Source organism: Ptychodera flava, chromosome 6 (assembly GCF_041260155.1).
Source record: "Ptychodera flava strain L36383 chromosome 6, AS_Pfla_20210202, whole genome shotgun sequence".
NCBI classification, from domain to species: domain Eukaryota; kingdom Metazoa; phylum Hemichordata; class Enteropneusta; family Ptychoderidae; genus Ptychodera; species Ptychodera flava.
Window position 1 is genome coordinate 38,673,388 of NC_091933.1, and position 20,877 is coordinate 38,694,264.

The 20,877-nt window shown below is 37.7% G+C and overlaps 1 protein-coding gene across 2 annotated transcripts; it reads left to right on the forward strand.

The window, feature by feature from the left end:
• The first annotated feature begins 503 nt into the window (after positions 1-503).
• On the forward strand, positions 504-17,864 carry LOC139135726 (ankyrin repeat, SAM and basic leucine zipper domain-containing protein 1-like). Of its 2 annotated transcripts, XM_070703376.1 has the most exons (12): positions 506-630; positions 1,758-1,980; positions 2,578-2,700; positions 3,207-3,321; positions 3,896-4,007; positions 4,632-4,766; positions 5,387-5,490; positions 5,931-6,102; positions 6,673-6,794; positions 7,926-8,157; positions 15,244-15,426; positions 17,060-17,864. In XM_070703376.1, exons 1-11 carry the CDS (start codon positions 514-516, stop codon positions 15,397-15,399), a joined length of 1,611 nt encoding a protein of 536 aa, XP_070559477.1. In that variant the 5' UTR covers positions 506-513; the 3' UTR covers positions 15,400-15,426; positions 17,060-17,864. The 2 variants fall into 2 exon arrangements, with proteins under 2 accessions (XP_070559476.1, XP_070559477.1); XM_070703375.1 differs by having other exon boundaries at positions 504-630; positions 15,244-17,864.
• The last annotated feature ends 3,013 nt before the right edge of the window (positions 17,865-20,877 follow it).

Here is a 20,877-nt window from a genome sequence, read left to right on the forward strand (position 1 = left end):
TCGTTGAATTTTATTTGTCAACAACAACAACAACAACAACATGACTTATAAACATAAACAGCAATACAAACAACAACAACAACAAAAACAACAACAACAAGTAAGTACAAGTAAGGCTACGTATCAGTACGTCGGAACGTAGCTTAAAATCACAGCACAAACTACACTTTTAAAAATTACCAAGTCCACAAACGCCTGTATCAATCACTGTATATTGAAGAACGAAAATTGAAAAACGAAGGTCAGATTTTGGAAGTGAATTACGCAACGGATATGTATTTCCGAACTTTAATGACTACAGTACTATAGTTTATTTCAGCGCGAGCGAGTTCAGTCCTTCACGAATCTAATCATGCATTAATGCCAAAGATATAATTAAACGTAATGCATTAATTGACGATTTTGACGTAATTCCCTGAATTGATTATCATTAAGTGTAGAGGAAAAGATGATGCAAAAGAGGATGATACTACTATTGCGCCCCCTAGTGACGATTTTTGTAAAGGATTCGTAATGGCGACCGATGTGTCACTGGGATATCGGCCTGCAGGAGATGAGGATGGCTACGGAGACTTTGAAGATGAGGAGCTTTTCCTCCACTGCGGAACTTTTGACAAAGAGCCCTCGAAGGTAGGTGTACTACGAAAAATTGTTGCAATACTTATTTCGCCCATTCTTGCGATATATGGTGGAGAACCTTTCTTCTGCAACGCACAGAAGTGAGATTGACACTGCAGGCGAGAGGCCACAGAAATACGTTCTGAAAGGGAAGCCGAACGCGCCGATTTTGCGGGCGATTTTGGTAGCAAAAATCCGCATCCGCAACAAAAATGTCTTTATCAATGCCTATTTGTGCTGTTAACGCTCGCATGCTTGGAGACCGTGGAAGTTGCACAACTTCCATCTGCGATGCTAATATACTTGTGCATAATCTCTGGGGAAAATCCCCTGAGCCATGCATCTCAAAGGATGACGTCTGAGTTTCCTTGCACGATGTAGGGATGGGGGCGCTCTATCGAAGGCGTTGATGCATCATTCACTTTTGCGCTTCAATTTTTAATCGAAAATTTAAAATCTGCGCCACTTTAACAGAGATTTGGTAAAAAGCAAAACTTTGTGTGTTTTAAAATGTTTGTCAAAGTTACGATTGACTAGCGCTGTAAGACTGTCCAAAAAGTGATTTTACTAGGTTTATTTTGCATCATCTGAAAAATATTAAGGGAATAGCGCTGATCGCAAATGACGTCACTGTTCTCTCTCATTAATATGCATAAATAAATATTTGTCCGCATTTTCCGCACAAACGACGAAAATAAAACCTGTGAGTGTTGGATAGGCTATTTAGCGTCACACTTATTCGTGTGAATTGATGACTGAGACTACAAGCTGCATCAACAGCCGCGCAAACAATGACAAAATTTGTCCGAATTTCAGCATATTTGTCCGAAAGTCACGGGCGTGCAGCTATATTTAGTAACGAACCAGAAATCGCGATCAACGCTATTTTTAGGTCATAAAAATGTTTTTATTGCATCTGTATTGACTGATTTTTTGTGTATGTGATCTCTCCACCAATTTTATTTCAATCATCCTATCTATGTACCGTCTTATTTCAAAACAGTGAGTGAGAGATGAGACTGTTTAAAGACTGTGGCCTGTGTTTTTAAACACAATAACAGTTCACACAGAATCTTTTTCATGTACTAAATTGTTGCACTGATCACAGCATTGTATGATCATCTGTGTTTGTTCTCTAGGGAACTTTCACCATCGGACACCCAGAGACAGACTCTCCCCCACACACAAACAATACTAACATTCGTGTGTCACCACCGGACCTCCGCAAGCGGTCAAACAGCTTTGGTCGAAGGAAACGCAGCCCTCGTCGGGAGAGGCAGGGCTCTCCATTGGTCGTAGAAGATGTTAGGTCAGCTGTCATCAGGGGAAATGTCACCGAGGTTCAGAGCTACATTGATAAAGGTGTGCTGGGATTTAGATTCCTGGTCATGTGATGGTTGAAGTGCGATATAACGGCATATTGCCTAAGCAATACACATCTGATAATGATTTCCTGGCAATTGAGAATATATTTTCTTTGGATCTCACATCACAAGTGAAAAGCTAGCTCATTCGCTGCGTTAGAATGCTTACAAAGTTCAACATCCTTGGTGAAGATCTACAACACAAGAACAGTCATGAGACTTAACTGTGTGATGTGATCCCATAGTAACCTACAAATGTATACTGATGTAGTTGTGTGTATATAGTAATTGTCTCAGGAGTTACCCTGTATTTTTTCCAGTGCATGTAAAATCTACCATGTGACCTTCAGAAATGCTTTTAGTAGTCAACATGTGCAGGGAGTCTTTTTAAGGACAATGTTAGTTGACCTAGACCATGTTTGCTGTTCATTGATTTAACAACATACAGTTTCATATATTTTACTCTCTACTAAATCAGAACATGATGAGGAGACAAGTGAAGACACCAGTGTGCTTGAATGCTCTGCTAATCCACTGATATGATTTGGAGTAGAATTGTCTTAAATATCATCATAAAATGTCCTCTTTTCTGTAGGCTTTCCGGTAGATTCCATTTTGAAGACGGGATGGACGGCATTGATGTACGCTGCCAGTTTTAGTAACTGTGACATTGTCAAGTTTTTGCTTGACAGAGGGGCTGACCCAAACTTTCACAAAGGTAATATAAAAAACACAGTATCTAGGAAAACTAGAAATGAAACACCATGTACAAAAATGTATATACTCTTTCCTTACCGTCATTATGGTCTGATTGCTATCATTTTCTATGGTGGACTTTGAGTCCTGAAAAAGGAACAGGGATAGAAAGTGGTATTCGTCTTTATTTTAGAACCAATATGTGTGTGATCTGCATGTAACCTAACACATATTATATGTATTAGGTTACATGTAGATCACACTGAGTTCTACACGGTGTATTTTGCAATGTTTTTTACAGTGCATAATTTCTCTTTACAATGATTACTAAAATATTGATTCACATTTTTGCACATGTCTGATATTGTTTCCCATGGTACCACGATATGTTTTACTTGATGATTTCCGTATTTCTTAAATCATATTTGACCATTAAAGAGCGCCTGTTTTGTCAACTGACACCATGAAATTGTCTGCATAAGTCAAGTAATTATTGTTTGTATGTGTGTGTTACATCTTTGTTCACAGACAGATTCACGGTTTTGATGTGTGCATGTAGCTGCAATAAAGAGAATGAAGATGCTGTTCTGAGCTGTGTGAATGAACTGATCCACCATGGTGCTAATGTCAACAGCCATGACAGGTCTGCTGATAATTCATACGTCCCTTGTGACCATCTTTGCATTTTGATGACATGGCATGATGGTAATGAGTGTGACAAAATTGTCTGAGAACAAGGAAATTATTTCTGTCAACAAGTGGTAATTCCTCTAAGATGACTTTTTGGTTTACACTTAATTTGGCATTGTCTTATGAGGACTGAGGAGAGGTATTCCTAGGGTTTGGGATGGTGCAGTTTGTCATTAGGAATGAAGTTCACTTCCAATGTTTCCTTCGTTCAATACATTTCCACGTCAATGTATGTCCATATAGATATGTAATTTGAAAGACTGAATCATGTTTTACGTCTCAGTGAGGTTTTTAATCACCATATTCATGTTGTCTGTAATCTTCTTCATTTACCAGAAGGTCAAAAGTCTTAACCATTCACCTGCATCTCTAGATTGGTAATTGCCTTGCCAATGTTATAGCGCCCTCTAACGACCAGAGAAATTTCCATATATGTTATGAACCATTTGACATCATAAATACATGACTTTTTCTAGCACATAGTCATTTACCAGCACAAAAAAACATATTTGCTTTGTTTATTACAGGTATCACATGACAGCCCTGATGTACGCTGCAAGACAGGGCTACCCTTCAGTGGTGAAAAAACTGCTACATCACCAGACAGACATCAATAAACAGGATGTCCGAGGATGGACAGTGAGTTATCTTCTTGACATTGAACACACAGCAATTGTAATTCAGTAGCTTTTAACATGCAATTAGTATTAGCTTTGTGAGATTTCTGAGAGGTTTTCAACAAGATATAACACGGCCAGGAGAGGATTAGATGTATTTCACATTTGAGGATGATGAGTTTAATTGGCCTGTCAGTCACATGTATGTTACCCAGAAGTATTGATTCAAAGAATGCTTACACAGCTTTTGAATAGAAAATAACCAAACTGATGTCAAATAAGATGATTTGTTCATTCATTCAATTGGTCTTTATTTCTTTAACGTAGGCCTCTGGCCTTTCATTACAAAATCCAGTATTAATTTATGTTTCTGAAGTCAAAGGCTTGCAAGAATTTTGACATGTGTTATACAGTAGGTATAGAGCATATTCAAAATTATTGTTTCATCCCGGGTACATATTGCAGTCAGTTAAATTTGCAAAATTACGTCACTTCTTTCCTTTTCTTTATGCTATTCACAATAAACTTGGCAAGAGCGAGCAAAACGGTTAGCATTTAGATGCTAAAGGATGTGTAAGAGTCATTCTGCTATGGCAACCAAGAAGTCAAAGTTTATACATGATTCTTTATCTTGTCTTTTCTTGAGGCATTAATCTGGGCGTCCAGTAAGGGACATCTTCATGTTGCTAAGACACTACTGGAGCTTGATGCTGATCCTAACAAGTGTGCCTGTGATGGTCAAAAGCCCAGTGACATTGCCTATGCCCAGGGACACACAACAGTAAGTTATTAATAATGCATGACTCTCATTGTATCCAAATGCTCATATTAATACAAATTCATACAAATAATAGTTTCCCCGACATCAAAATGAGAAACTGTAATCATACCTAAAACTGAGTCCAGTGATATCGGCTGATGATTTGAAAAATGTTTGATGTGTGTAAATTTTATGTGATAACATTTTCTTCACCAAGCGCAGCCTAGTGCACCAATGCTATTTCTTTGAAAGACATTGTTTGAAGAAGATATCTTTGAAACGTGTTTGGATATGCATCACATTTCATTTTAAATTAGATTTTTACATGTAACCTTTGTATATGTGTTACAGCAAGCCAGTGATCTATATGATAATTTTTCATTAGTTCCTCTGGGAATTAACAGCTGCCACCATCATTTAATATTATGTCCTGAAGTCTTTAATCAGTGAATGGCTCATTGATTTATTTCCATGTTAAGTGTAAGCCTCGGCCAATTAGTCTTTTTCAAATCCTGCATCTCATGATACTGACTTTCATGCTGAGGCCCTGAACACTTTCATGATCTCCACTCACTGTTAAAAAAAGCAATTGCCAAACCGAAACAAAACGCTTAAATGGAAATGATGTTTTGCTTCACCAGCTTGCTGAACTGCTTGAGTTTGCTGCCAACCCAAATCAAGGGAACTGTAGAATCACCCACAACTCAATGAGTAATGGAACACAAGACGAGGAATGTGCCAATCAGTGAGTTTGCTGTCATCTTGTCTACTCCAGCAAGAAATTAAAATTTGTGAAAAATTCAGTCAAACAGAAATGTTGACGTAATTATTTTGATGTATTGTGTTTGTAAGAAATATTTCTTAATGGGATACATTGCATCATTTTGTTGATGAAGGAAAGATTAAATGGGTGAGGGATGTTGCTGAGTAAACAGCAAATATTTACAAAGTATTCTTCCAAAAAACTAAATCATAATGTGATGTTACAGCATGAGCAACTAAATCTCTGAATGAAGGGTCTTTCATGTCTGTTGCTTTGCTGTGTGGCTGCAATCCGCTATTCATCAATGAAAGCTAAGCAGAACCATAGTGCTGACTTCGTTACCTCTTGTATGACCCGAGAGCAAGTTTTATTGTGAAATGTGTAATTTCCAAGTATTTATATTTTCTGTTTCCCTATGATAGATCACCAAGTCAAAGCAACTCATTGGTCAATGCCAGTCAAACCTACGTCCGTTATGGTGACCTGGAACTGTTCCTGTGTGGTTTGGAACTAGGGCAGTTGGTTCCACTCTTCCAAGAGCAGCAGATTTCATTCAGCGCTTTTCTGAGAATGAACGACAGTGACTTGGAGAAGGTAAAGTTAAAATCATATTCTGGTATGTCAACAGTACTTGTATCCACTTGACAGGTGAAACTCATCATATATAAAACACTTTATTGTATTTATACACTGTATCTTGAAAGCTATTGTAGAGTCAGCAATTTCCTAGGTGAGTAGGGTGAGTTCAAGTGTCGGTACAGTTACATATTTCAGTAAGAATCTAGTTTGAATGCACAAGGATGTCAGTGGCAAAACAAGACAAAAAGATATTCTGACAGCAAACCTCCGTATCTTTAGTAACAGCACTGAAAACAAGCAGAAAACTGAAGTATGAATTATGAGTATGTTAATTATCATGCTGAAATAAGGCACTGATTGCCAGAGTCTGTTCCATGATTCCCGTTTTTGAGTGCACAAGTCAGAAATTAACATATTAAGGTGACATTGTTTGGATGTGATCTTTGTCATTCATAAGTTAAAATTACAGAGATTCACTCTTCACACACCACACAGCCAGAATGTACACTTTTCTACAGAACGCGAATTGTTCTCTGTAGATCATACGTTTCTACAGTACACTTTCTTTGTATTGTGCATCCTTAGATTGGAATACGACAGCTTGGCTATCGCAAGAGGATCCTTGAAGCAATACACCATGTACATAAGAAAGAGTGGGAGCCCAGCAGTTTGACATCCCAAAATTTACACAGCCACAAAGTCCTCAGGTGAACCAAAGTACACTACTTTGAATCGTCTTGACTTTCAAGACATGCTGCTGTTTCCTGATGAGAAAGTGAAAGTTTATGAGTTATAGTGTGGTGAAATGTTTGGAGAAAGACCAGCAAAACAAGTATTACTTCAAAGTAATTTTTCTACTGTAGTGACCTTGCAGATGTACATCACTAGCAGAGTTGCAGTTCTAAAAGATTACTAAGTTTCAAGGAAATTACTTTTTCTTCAAAAGTCTCATCAGCTTAGCTTTCAAATGTGATATGTAATGTAGGTTCATGGGGATGACTAAATGCTGATTTGTTTGAAGATTGATGTAATTTACACATGTACATTTTTCGGGGCCAATTTTCAATATCCTCCTTTCTCCAACCATAGTTGTGTTGTCAGTGAAAGCAATACTCTGTCACATGTGTATATAGTTAAAGCTGTGATATTGTTAACTTCATATTGTAGAATCTATATGAAAGTAGGTGTGAATGATGTATTGCTGACAGAAAAACACAGAGAGTCACAGTGTTATCAGTGCTTCCAGACCTTCCATGCATACACTGTATGCAAATGCAGACAATAATACATCGTACCATTTAGAACAAAATCTTCCATGCATCTTACACGTTCAAATGTTTAACATGTTTACTGGCAAAAAAGTGAAGGTTATGAGTCCGATTGTCATGCATGTTGGGAGAGACTTTCCATGTCTTACATACACGGTGTTATCAGTTCATCTGCATACTTTTATACCAGATTAAAACAAAATTTATGTCTGTTATTTGAAACACATGAAGATCAACTGTTTCATCCTAATCACCCGTATGCAACATCCGTGGTTAAAAATAAATATGTTAATAGTGTTAGATCATAAGGTTACAGTCAGATGTGAGGGAAAAGTTTAATATGATTAGGTCAAAGATTGTCATTCAGTTAAAAGTACCTTCAAGCTAAATATATGAATGCATTACTTGTTTAGCTTTTAGACCTTCAAGCTAGATGATCATTTTAAGTATCAACTGTTAATAAGTGAAATGGAGTCTGCTTTTATTTCCTCTTTTTCATCACAAAGATGTCTTCTTGATGCTTATACCCGGGGAAATGAACAGCCTTCTTTTTGTTGTTCTTTGTACCAGCCCTGGAGAGACCAGCGCCATCATTGCCAATATCACTAAACACTGTGACTACATGGCTAGTACAGTGGGTTACATCAGTGAACAGGCAAAAACAGCCATGGCTGAGACGTCGCATTGTCAAGGTCAAGGTGGTACCTCCATGGACACACTCTCTGCAGACATCACTGAAGCAATGAAAAAAGTCAGGCTTTTACATTCTGACCTAGTGCATCTCAGACTTCAAGTCATGGAGGTATGTGTCAATGTTTTCACCAGTGATACTTGTTACAACAAGCTTGTCAATGATAATCGTTGCATGGTTTGTGTCATTGTAGGCAATGCATCACACAATTTATGGCTATCTTCTCAAAATTGTTTGTAGGTTGCTAGTGATGATCTCATACAGATTTGTTCACATTCAGACAAAATTTCCCAAATTTTGTATCATAATAGTAATTTCTTGTACAAAAATGTGTCTTAGAAATTGTTGGTTTGATGGTTTTTAAATCATTGTTGTAGGTTCCTTGAAATGAATCAATCCAAATTTCTTCAAATTTCAGCAAAATTAACAGCTATAGTATTTTCAGGATGTCTTTGTCCTTTTCCATTCAAAATCTCATAGAGGGCTCTCCCGAATGTTTTTGAAGTTTGATTTGCAATTAGTGTCCAAGGATTTTTTGTCCTCTTTGACTATAAAAATCATGTATGACTTAAATATTGTATTCAGGTTTTTTCAAAATCATAAAAAGACGAGTGTTGGGTTTTTAAGCTTTCTTGTGAAAAATATCTTGAGAACAGCTTAATGTTCAAGTTGCGGCTATATTTCATGTATAGAAAGATGATACAGCATAAGTCATGTTGATACAAAATCTGCAGTTTTGGTATAATATATAGCTTCATATTGTTAGCCGTTAAATCCTGTAAGCTATTTAAGATGAGGGAGGGTAAATCATTTTGACATTGTTGTGTGTCAAATTTAACCACAAGAGCTCTATGAGTTTTTACAAAGTGTCTTGTTTCGTTCTTCTTCACCAATATGCTATCATAGATCACCTTTAATGAACATTACTCTACAGATCAAACACTTTATCTTCAAATCCATAATAACAGTGTTCCCACTATTACATTACATCTGAATGTGCAGGGATGGGTAAACATAGTGGTCCAAGATCAGTGACCGTCACTGCCTTTGTCAGTGACCACTCCATTCCACCAAGGTCATGTGGAGTGACCGTGATTCCACTAGTCCAATGACCCAGTGAATACCAGTTGACCTTTGTGATACAGCTGATTTCTCTCCACCTTACCGATAAGGTGTCTGGTATACACACATTGTGTGTATAGTATCGAACAATGTATGTACAGAACTCACAAACAAGTCTTGTCAGAGAAGCCATCTCAATAAAGTCATTAGGCCTACAGCCAGTACACTTGAAATTAAAGCTTGACACCTAGCTTTACAAGAGAATATTAAAAAGTTTCAAATGAATGACCACCATATATACACATTGCAGATGTCTAAATAAGGGAAGCATATTTTCAATCTAGCAGGCTGTACTTGGCCTTGTAAGATAGCATTTCTATTATGAAACTTTTTGTTCTGTGAGACAATATAATAGTGAGTTCCATGAACGCACTGTGTGTATAGCAGAATATATGTAGCTTATTGTGGATGATGAATGAAATCAGCTGTAATGGATATTTTGTAGGTCCTGGCCAAGTAAACTACAGAACAGCTGGGAATTACCTTTATACATGATTTGATCAGCTCTGATATGGGTTACTCCACTGACCTTTCACTTGAGTTCATTTGACGCCATTTCAGAATAAACACATGCTTCTCATTTTAAGTTCATACCTCCAAGACGTCATACCTCAAGCTGTGTAATATTGCACACACATGTCAACATTTTTCTGTCATTGTTTCTTAATTGTACAATGGCAGCCTGTTTTCCACAGCTACTGTTTCAGTGGACACTGAGAAGCATCAACATTTTTGCCATATTAGTGTCTAAGTAAGGCAACTCTCCCAAATCAGAGCTGTGGACGTCGGATCTGACAGATCACGGTGCTGGAGTGTATGGCATCTGTCAATCATGTCTGTTTTCCAGTCCAACTGATGGTGGTGTTCATTCCCAGAATCCTTGATTCTCATCCCCGAGGCAACTTTCTTACTAGTCTGTTTCCATGCAACTCTTTGAATGGCCTCCCCTGTCACTCAAGAAAGTCTACAGAGTGAAGGGCAAGCACAAGTGAAATATCCCTTCATTCAAAGCTAGAGCGCCCTCACAGTTGAAAAATCAGTGCCTGATTAAGCAGCAGCAACTGGATTCATTCAGTTGTATTGTGTTAGGGGACTTTATGGGAAATGGAAAGATCTTGGTCAAGATAGGAACATTGCCGAGAGCTAAGATTAAATGTTTTTGGGGAGTTTAGAGTTTAAAGACTGTCACTCAAATGATTTCTAAAGGTAAATACTGCACAAAGTTTAACAGAACTGCTCGCTTCATCAACCATGTATTTGGCGTTTGTCTTCATGTCATTCTGCTGGCACGTTTTAACATATTTTGTTTGCAGAATAGTAAGAAACTATGCATTTAGGTTGATTATATAATGTCAAAAAAAGAGCAACTGTGAGACGAAATTTCCAGATTTTCTTGAAACCATAATGAAGCCCTGCAGACAGAATTAGGTTTATTTACAAAATAAAAAAAGGTGGGAAAAAGAGCATTATGGATGACCCATTTGTTGGATGCTACGGAATTTAATGGATGAATGCACCATTTATCTGTAATAAGAGCTTTTCATGATATTTGCCAAGGGTTGATATCACAGACATCGTCATTGCATAACTGCTAATGACTGAATACAGTCCAGTCTGCTCAGCTTGGTCTTTTTATAGTGTATGCGTACATTGATTCTGCCTGTGTCTAGGTTTCAACTTTGTAATTGAAACTAGTCTCTGTCCAAGGTAAATTCAATGCCGTCAAATTTAATTTTTGCCGAAACCCCCATGACTGTGAAGGTTATCGTATGTATTTGATTCCCAGAGCTGATTACTTTGCCCCACTTGTACAGCCTCGGTGTCTCATGTTGGCCAAAGACATGGTGTGGCAATCTCTCTCCCCATCAAGATTGCCAGTCATTTTGGGAAAGAAACCATGTATGAGCCAATGCCATGAATAATCAAAAAAGCTGCTTGATGTGGCAGCTGGTTATTGAAATGTGCCTTGCCACCACAACGTAAGCAAGACACTTTGAATTCATGGCCAGCTATATTTTTAAGCAATTTTACAGCAGCTTACTGCATAGATAAATTGTGATGAAATCACTATGTTCTCTGTACTGTATCACTATGATTCTATCATCATTTTGCTCTGATTTGGAACTGTATGTACGGACTACATTTGCTAGACTTGATAGAGTGATGATTTCCATGCTAACAGTGACCATCAAACTTATCTCAGATTCTGAGCTTTTATTCCAAATATTGATGATCTCTTTCTGTTGTCAGTCCGTGCTGCAACATCTACTCTTGAACCAATTATGCCTTGACCACACGTATATCCAATAATCGCAGACTTTCAAGGTCATTTTTGCATACATAAAGCCATTTTATTTCTTTTGTGAAATTATAAACACTACTCTGCACATAGGCATACTGCATTAAAGAGGCACTCCCACTTTGTAACATTTTTAAAACACATTTTTTTAATGCCAACGGTCGATATTTGACTTGGCGACTGCGCGCGGATCGCGAGATATCGATAAAAACATGTCATTTCCTGAGCGTATTTTTCACAATCCGAAGTTTTACGATCGTTCTAATTTTGACTCGAAATCCCCCAAAGGTTTGTTGTTGTGCTGATTAACGATATTCTAGGGAGTCTACAATAAGTTCGAATGACGCAATTAATTTACTTCCCACTGCAAAGACTTTATATACAGCATTATGCCTTTACCTCTGGTAAGTTTTTAAAAAATTCTCCTTAGTTTTTGTCGTTTTCATTATTCTAAATCGGTTGTATTATATTTTTAACCAAACCACATAAACATCAGTTTTACATGTCAAATATTAGCCGCCTCCGATGACTACATTTTGTCGTCTGCCACACAGTATGCCGCGCGCGTGGTATGCGCGCGTGGCATGCGTCTATGCATATCACGCGGCGGCCGCTATGTATCAACCGCACGTAACTGTGCTAGTCACCTTTGCCAATTCTGGTGGAATCAGCAAAGTAAGACTCAGCTTTCTCCCACAGGCCATGACCGATCACCGACGCAAGTGGTACTGTGGCGTACAGCAGCGTCAGCGTAGACTCGTACTCCATAGCTTAGTTGACAATGATACCAGTGCCGAACGTTCGATGTTCGGAAGCTGAATTTAGGTGGGCCACTGGAATTCAAACTTTTACTTTTTTGAAGACATGTTTTTATCGATATCTCGCGATCCGCACACAGTCGCCTCGTCAAATATTGACCGTTGGTATTAAAAAAATATGCTTTAAAAATGTTACCAAATGTGAGTGCCACTTTAAGTACCATTTAGTGTCAGACTACGAAGTAAGTTACTGATGTTTTGAATAAATCATTTCAATGATGTTGATTTTAGTGGCATTTTATTTTAGCAAAGCACTATAGTAATTGCACTATTTTCACAAAAACACAATACTTGGTATGAAGTGGTGTTTTATAGGAGGTTTAAACCTCCCTACCTGTGCCACACTGGCAGTCAGATCTACTTTTGTCAGTCAGGATGTATCAATTACATGATTACAATACACACTTCTGTGTGCTTTTGTATTTATTGAACAACACAGTTCAAACTGTGGTAGTACTTGTAATCTGGGATATTGCTGGAATTTAAACCCTCTCATCCCTATCTCACTTTCCAATCGTCCAACTTTTCTATGGACACCAAAGGTTTGTACCAAAATTCAGTGGCAAAAGGGTGCAGCAGTCAATGGGTTAAACCTAGAAATGGAATGGACCACGATACAAATAAAATCGTATACAGAAACTCAGAAGTATGTATCTTCCTATGCGTGTGTTTATCACCATGTATTTGTTTGTACCATATTATAACCTAGTGTCTTCAGCTGTTGTGTTCCGTAGAACACATTAGTAGTCAGAGTGCGACATTTTATTTCGGAGTAGGCTAATTGCCAAGCAGTACTCTTGTTTCCCTGCCCTTACCTGCTACATGCTAATAAATCAACCTCCATTGGCGTACTATTCATAAACTACAGTATGTAGAGTTGCTTAGAGAGGGACACACCATTAAGTCTTCTGAGGGGTGGAAAGGTTACAAAGAAACAGAAAAGGGTTTGTCCAACTCAGGGATTATTTGGCCGTCAATGATGACACAGGACTGGTTCAGTGTAAATAGGCATAGTCCGCTGTTGTAAAGTCGGTTGCTGTTTTGCTCAACATTCTGCCGGTGACTAAACTGTCAATTTTTGTCAGTTTCACAAACTTTGAAGAGACAATGTGAATTTTCAACTGACCCCATGATGCATCCCATCCCGTGTCAACACTCAATAACTCCACTGAGATGTTGCCTCATAATTAGTACTCATATTTTCTAATAAAAAAGTCAACCAGTCTTTTTTTTAACTTATTGACTGCTGACTGAATTTGATACATGTATTACTGCTTTAGTAAGAGGGAGGGAAGAGGGGCACTGTGAAATGATAGCAGTTGATAGGGAGAGTGATATGGATGTAAGTTCCGTTCTACAGTGTATGTAAAAACAGATAGATTACAGACCACTAGTGTAGCAGTGTTTGATAGTCAGTGATTACTGTCACCACTTTTGAAGGATTCCTTGACTGGGCTTTTCTGTATAATCTCCTTGTTTGTGCGGCGCGTCTTAATAGAACCTTGGCTTCAGCCCTGGGGTGGAGATTGTCTCTTTGCATGCCCCGTTCCAAATAACCTCAGAGCGGGTCTGAGTGACAGAAAAGAACACTGTTAATGTTTTACTAGGTGCACAATATGTAGCAGTGATCCAACCGATTTGAGTCCTTTGCCACTATTGACCGCTTGCTGTCACCATTGTCCGAGTTGGAATGCCGTTTTTGTACCGTGCTCTCCTTGAAAGTCTTAACTAAGTGACCGCCTTTTTGATGTGCACAACTTGCTTTTGTGGTGATTTGTTTGGTCACTGCCTGCTAATCCCAGTTACAGTATTGAAGACAGCCCCGTACTATTAAAGTGGGTGGGAAAACAAGGGGGCAGAGAAGGTGGGCATAAATTCAATGCTTTATTTTTGCGCTTTTTGATACCATGCTATAGACAACTGCTGGTTTCTTAGTGTCCCACTGTGCAATGGCCATGCTGGAAACGGCAACGTCTCCTGGGTTGGAATGGCTATGTGTAACCATGAGGTGTTGATTCAAAGCTGGGTGGTTCAGGAGGATGTGTACGTACGATGTACCGAGGGGGACTGCATGTGTACAGTACAGTTTGGTGGATCACAATAGCTGTCATCACATTCAAGGTTATTTCAGTTCAAGTTAGAAGATGCCCTGTTTAATCAACCTTACCTAAAGTCATGAGGATTGAATTGTCTCTGACTCCATGCAAAGCCACCAGGGACCAAGCTTCACTTTCAAGCCATCAATTATTAATAAACCATGTTCCATCCACTTCACTGAAGCCGACTCTGTCATCCATTCCGTGTAATTCAATTTCCATTCAACCAATTTCCGTGACTTTCCTTTTTAGTTTGTTCCGGAACTTGTACTGATGGATCACCAAATTTCTGAAGTGAACTGTTTCTTCGCCATTGCACAAAAAAGTGAATTACTGGAAGCCATCTTGCATATCAATTATTATAATTTCAACTTAATACCAATAACTGTCACACTGTACTGCAACTTACACTTCATACTATAATAAATCATGTCACCATTTTGCCATAAAATACATGTAAGGTTCCTATTAAACTCATTCTGTCCCTGGTAAGGTCATCTCATCCTTGCAAAATTACCCCATGTGTACCGTTAAAACCCCTCACAACCTTTCCAACAGCATGTAGTGAATTTCTGTTCCAAAAAATGAATTGAAGTCATATATTGACACCACCGTGAGTGCCCACCACCATCAAATTGTGTTCTTCCCTCGTATATCATAATGCATATCAGCACTCCTGACCCAGTGCACCAAATCTACACAAGTATCGTATATGCATCATTAGTTAAACCTACAATCTCTGATTTCAAATCTAGCTATGTCACGGTTGATCACCCAGTTGAGCAAACACCCACTTGAGCAGAAAAAAATACCCTCGTCATCAGCAATTTATAATCTCCACTGGTTTCATTTCTCTCTCCAGTTATCACTGTCTTGCGATGGCAAACCAGTTGACTTGATCGAAGACCCAGACGATGCCAGGAGTCTGTCTGCTTCTCAAAGAATACTGCCCTGGGTTGGAGTCGGCGGTTTCCTGCTCCTAGGCGCCTTCTGGATAAAGACTTGTATCTTGAAGTAACAACAAAAATCCTGAAGGCATTTCTGTGTGAGTTCACAGTGCAATACGTAGGATCTAGAACACAGTGTGATGGGAAAAGGGTTTCCAAATTGGATCCGTGGGAATTTGTAGTTTTATCTCAATGGATATCGATAGATCCACAGGAGATGTGTCGTAGATGTGTTTTCATCTTTCTTACTTGAAAGTTGTAGTCTTGAAGTTTTTTAATCAGAATACGCGTGACCCTTATCCTGCCAGGCGTGTCACTTCCCCATCTACTGAGTAAGTAAAAAGTGGTATTGAGCCAAAACTTATTCATGTTATGTATTTTCACCTATGTAGCATGGTATCTTATAGTCTGTAGAAATCATGTGTGCAGCATCTCTGTTTTTCAGGGCCTCTAAAGTTTTGTCAAGTTAGTATGCACCTTGAAAGTGAAAGACTTAAACTTTTGCCCAAACTTTCCCTAAGGAATCTTTCAATCATTCTCTTTCAAAATCACGAATAAAAATCAGGAGTCACTGTGCAACTTTTGGTACCAGAGAAACAAATTACCCAAGATTTACCGATATTTGAAATTCAAAATGGCCGCCATCCCTGTGTTAACATTATGGAGAAAAATAAAAATTTTCCAATTTCGAAAAACTAAGCCGGTGGCAAGTTTTCTTACACCAAGACCTTTAAAGTGAACCCCCTCAAGTGGTATATCAGAAGAGAATTGTAAAAGTTTGAGAGTCTGAATGTCTGTCACTGAGGTGGGTTCTACCTTAAAATGCAATGTATAGACAACATGTTATTCCTCACTGGTTGTAACCAACTTGACCCGATGGTGGCTTATGAACTTGGCAGGATAAGGGTTAAGGGTGTACTTGGAGAACATCTGACTCGAAAGTGAAAGAGCTTAAACTTTTGCTCAAATTTCCCTCAATGAAACTGTCAACCACACTCTAACCAAATCAAGAATAAAAAATCAGGGGTCACCACACAAAGTTTGGTACTAGAGAAACAAACTACCCAACAGTTACCATTTTTTGGCATTCAAAATGGCTGCCACTGGGGAAAAATAAAGTTTTGATTTTCGACAAACTAAGACTGTGAAAATTTTCTTACTCTAAAAGGCTTAAATGAGCCCGCACAAATGGTAGATCAGAAAAGAATTGTTAAAATTTTATAGTCTGAATATCTGTTCTGGAGGTGCATTCCACCTTAACTAAAGAGTCAGGTTTTCCAAGGAGCCTTTCCTTCTTTAGGATTATTTTGATTTTTAAAATTGGACAATATTGGCGTAGTGTTCTTCAATCCTGCCAACGAGAGACCTAAAGATGACCCCGATGAGTGGAATTGTACTCCTAAGGAAACCTTTAGCAGCTTGTTTCAAGTTGACATAGAAGTATATGTCACAACTTTGTGTTAATTCAGGTTTATCAGTCTAGTCAATTTCTGAAATGAATCATAAAAGCTGTTAGAAATTCACACAGGCAATGGGCGTACACAGCTTTTGATATTTCAGCAATTGTAATAAATGTTTAAAAAGGAAAATATGAAGCTTATTACAAAGTGAACGTTTCTTCAATTATGATAACAAAATAAAATGTTTGGAAAAATTGTGTCACATTTGTTTTGAAATTTGTTATTTTTTCTGCCAAAGTAAACAATTTCCATCTTTTCGTATGATTTACAGCAAACTTACCTCAAAATTTTGAGTCATTTTGAAGATGTACCTTCATGTCAGGATGTAACCCCTTGTAGGACCTCATGATGTCACCTATGACCTAAAATCCAAAGGGTCAGAGATGAACTGTTGAACTTGTTCACACCAGTGTCCCTTTTAAATGGATTGTTACCATTGGAAACATTAGGGTTACGCCGAAGCTTAATATAAAGGGTAAAAGGTCATTAGAGGTCAAACTGTGGTCACCTTCAACCATACAACGTTAAGAAACAGTAACCAATCTACTGTCTTCACAAAGTACTTTGATATCTTTTTCACTTCAACTTTTTGACGACTCAAAATTGGTACAGCTTTATTGTGTTTTGATGTTAACGTTGAATAAAGCATACCCAGACAACAGGGATGAACAATGCATCATTGATAGGACTGACATGACAATCATCGTCGCAAGTTTTTGGGTCATGAGCTTGAAATTTTCCTGTTACACAACTTACTCAGCAGTCAAAACAGCAAGAACTGCACAAAGTGTAACTCAAGAAAACTTTTTGATCTAGCTTACCCTTGAAAAGTAAACAATCAGTAATTCACTTTAACCTTTTCCTCATTTTAATGTTTTTTTCTTCAACCTCTATGCATAATTTGCCATGTATTTACACCTATGTTACTTTCATCCTTTCTTAGTTTAAGAGTCAGATCTCATTTTATTATATTTTTATATTTTAAGATTTAAGACCAAACAAGTTAACGGGTGCTCCTTCAACTGTGTAAATATGATAAAGAATAGTCTTAGAAATGTTTTAGTCCTTCATTGTTCAAAGAAAATAAAGAAAAAGTGAAAATTATAAAGTGTGCCACATCTGTTTTATACACAGACAGACAGACAGACAGACAGACAGACACACATACACACACACACACACACACACACACACATACATATATATATATATATATATATATATATATATATGTACATACACACACACACACACACACATGCATACACACAATATATACACCAATATATACATGTATTGTAATAGCATTGTGAGTATATATATACCATTCTCGCGAGCCAGAGCAATAATTTCCGCTCCGCTGACCTACGCAAAATCTCTTGACGGGTAGCGCTGAGCTGTTGCCGTAAAGAGGCGCGTGGTTTACGACGTGATATATGCGATGTGTGTATATATATATATATATATATATATATATATATATATATATATATATATATATATATATATATATGTAAAAGTAAAAAAGCATAAAGGTGAGACTTATTTGACAGTTACATTTTTTAATATTTCAATATTATTAAAGAGGCACTCCCACTTGGTAACATTTTTAAAACACATTTTTTTTAATTCCAATGGTCGATATTTGACGTGGCGACTGTGGGCGGATCGCGAGATATCAATAAAAACATGTCCTCAAAAATGCAAAAGTTTGAATTCTGGTGGCCCTCCTAAATTCAGCTTCCGAACATCGAACGTTCAGCACTGGTGCCATTGTCAACCAAGCTATGGAGTACGAGTCTACGCTGACGCTGTTGTATGCCACAGTACTACTCGCGTCGGTGATCGGTCATGTCCCGTGGGAGAAAGCCTAGTCTTACTGACTCGGCAAAAAAACGAAAAACAAAGTTTGCTGATTCCACCAGAATTCGCATAGGTGACCAGCACAGTTACGTTTGGCTGATATATAGCGGCCGCCGCGTGGTATGCAGACGCATACCACGTGCCGGCCGCTATGTATCGAACCACGCGTAACTGTGTGGCAGACGACAAAATGTAGTCATCAGAGGCGGTTAATATTTTATACGTAAAAACTGATATCTATGTGGTATTGGTTAAAAATCTAATACAAATGATTGAGAATAATGAAAAAGACAAAAACTAAGGAGAAGTGTTAAAAAAAATTACCTGAGGTAAAGGCATAATGATGTATATAAAGTCTTCGCAGTTGGAGGTAAATTAATTAATTGCATCATTCGAACGTTTTTGGACTCCCTAGAATATCGTCCATCAGTACAACAACAAACCTTCGGGGGATTTCGGGTCATAATCAGAAACTTCGGGATGTGAAAAATACGCTCGGGAAATGACATGTTTTTTATCGATATCTCGCGATCCGTGCGCAGTCGCCACATCAAATATCGACCGTTGGCTTTTAAAAAATGTGTTTTAAAAATGTTACCAAGTGGGAGTGCCTCTTTAAGTTCTGTTGATACACAATTTATTGCACTTCTGAAACGTGAATGAAAAGGCTTCATTTGCTGCCTGTCAACAGGAGCTTCAAATGGTTGTTAGCACATGTTGTTATTTTTTCCGGTTCTTAATGTTTGTATTTAACGTTAACTCATAATAAAGGAATGAAAAATCGCAAACATGCAAAAAAAGTATAAAATTACCGATTTGCAAATCTACAAATTTCTCAAAACCCTTTTGAAACCACTTTTGGATATTTTCATAACTAAGAGTGAAAAACATTGGAATTTATTAATTACAGCAGGGGAAGAGAGGTGACAATTTACTACACTGGGAAAAGTCTCAAAGCTTTATTGTTTGCAACCTGCATATTACTAAATCGGTAAATGCGCCCTGAAAAAGAACATGGTAAGCTTACACTGAAGACCAGATTGTCTTGAAATTAATTTTGTTACAGAGATAGCTAAAAGAAATTAATTATAGGTATTGTGTTTTTATCGTTGACAAATGACCTTCAGTCTGGCTTAAAACCATAATAACAAAGCGTTTATGCTCTTCAAAGTGCCGACAAATTATCGAACTATAACTTTTGGTAAACGTTAAAGGGCCAGTGATGTTAACTATTTTTGTAACTATAATTTCTTGTTCGTCTCAAGCAAAGCATGTAGAGATACACAATATTCAGCTCGTCAACTCAGCCTGTATGTGTGGTAACTGTATTGCTATTGTTGACAAGTGAATTCTGTTCCCGACAAGAATTCAAATGTAAACAATAACAATGCATTTTACACATATATACGCTAAATTGACAAGCTAAATAGTGGGTGTTTCAACATTATTTTGGGTGTAGAATAAGAACATGCAATTGACATACAATATAAAAATGATAAAAAATCATCAAAAGTTAGCATTTACTGGCCCTTTAAGTTTATCCTACAAAAGCTTCTCTTTACATTTTTGTCTTAAACTACACAAACAGGAGTTGTAATACCTTGACCAAATGACATATCTATATACCAATACTTTATGAACAAAATAATTGGATAGACGTCCTTGACAATGATATTATATTGACGACCCGCCCTTAAGGCCATTGACCCCGTAAAGTAAGGTCCTGCCACTCATAGGAGGGGTGGTTACGAAATTAGAGGACAATTTTGATATCAGCCAACCAACGAGAAGCAAACGTGCGTCCCTCCGAACTGAATTTAATGTCCTCATGACGACTTCACCTGAAAAATCGCTCTTCACGGCATTTTGATGTAAAATTCACTTGCATTTTCTTATCGCGATGTTAATGAAATTATCTTCGTTTGCATAAACATATTACTTTTTCAAAAGAGTGTTGACTGAGCCATAGCTGCATTTCGGCGGGGACAATGTACGATGCTTTTTCTTTACAAGACGTTTTCACACATCAACTTGAGGTATGGTCATGTGTCCTTTATAAGATTTTCAAAGAGAATGAAAATATTCATTATCTTATCGTGATCTTTATATATTGCTATTTTGTGAGGAATTATTGCAATAACGACACAATATTCACTGATGTGATTTTGATGGCAATGAAGTAATGTTTTCAAACTTTAAGAACTATCAGATTTTGCTGAAAATCAG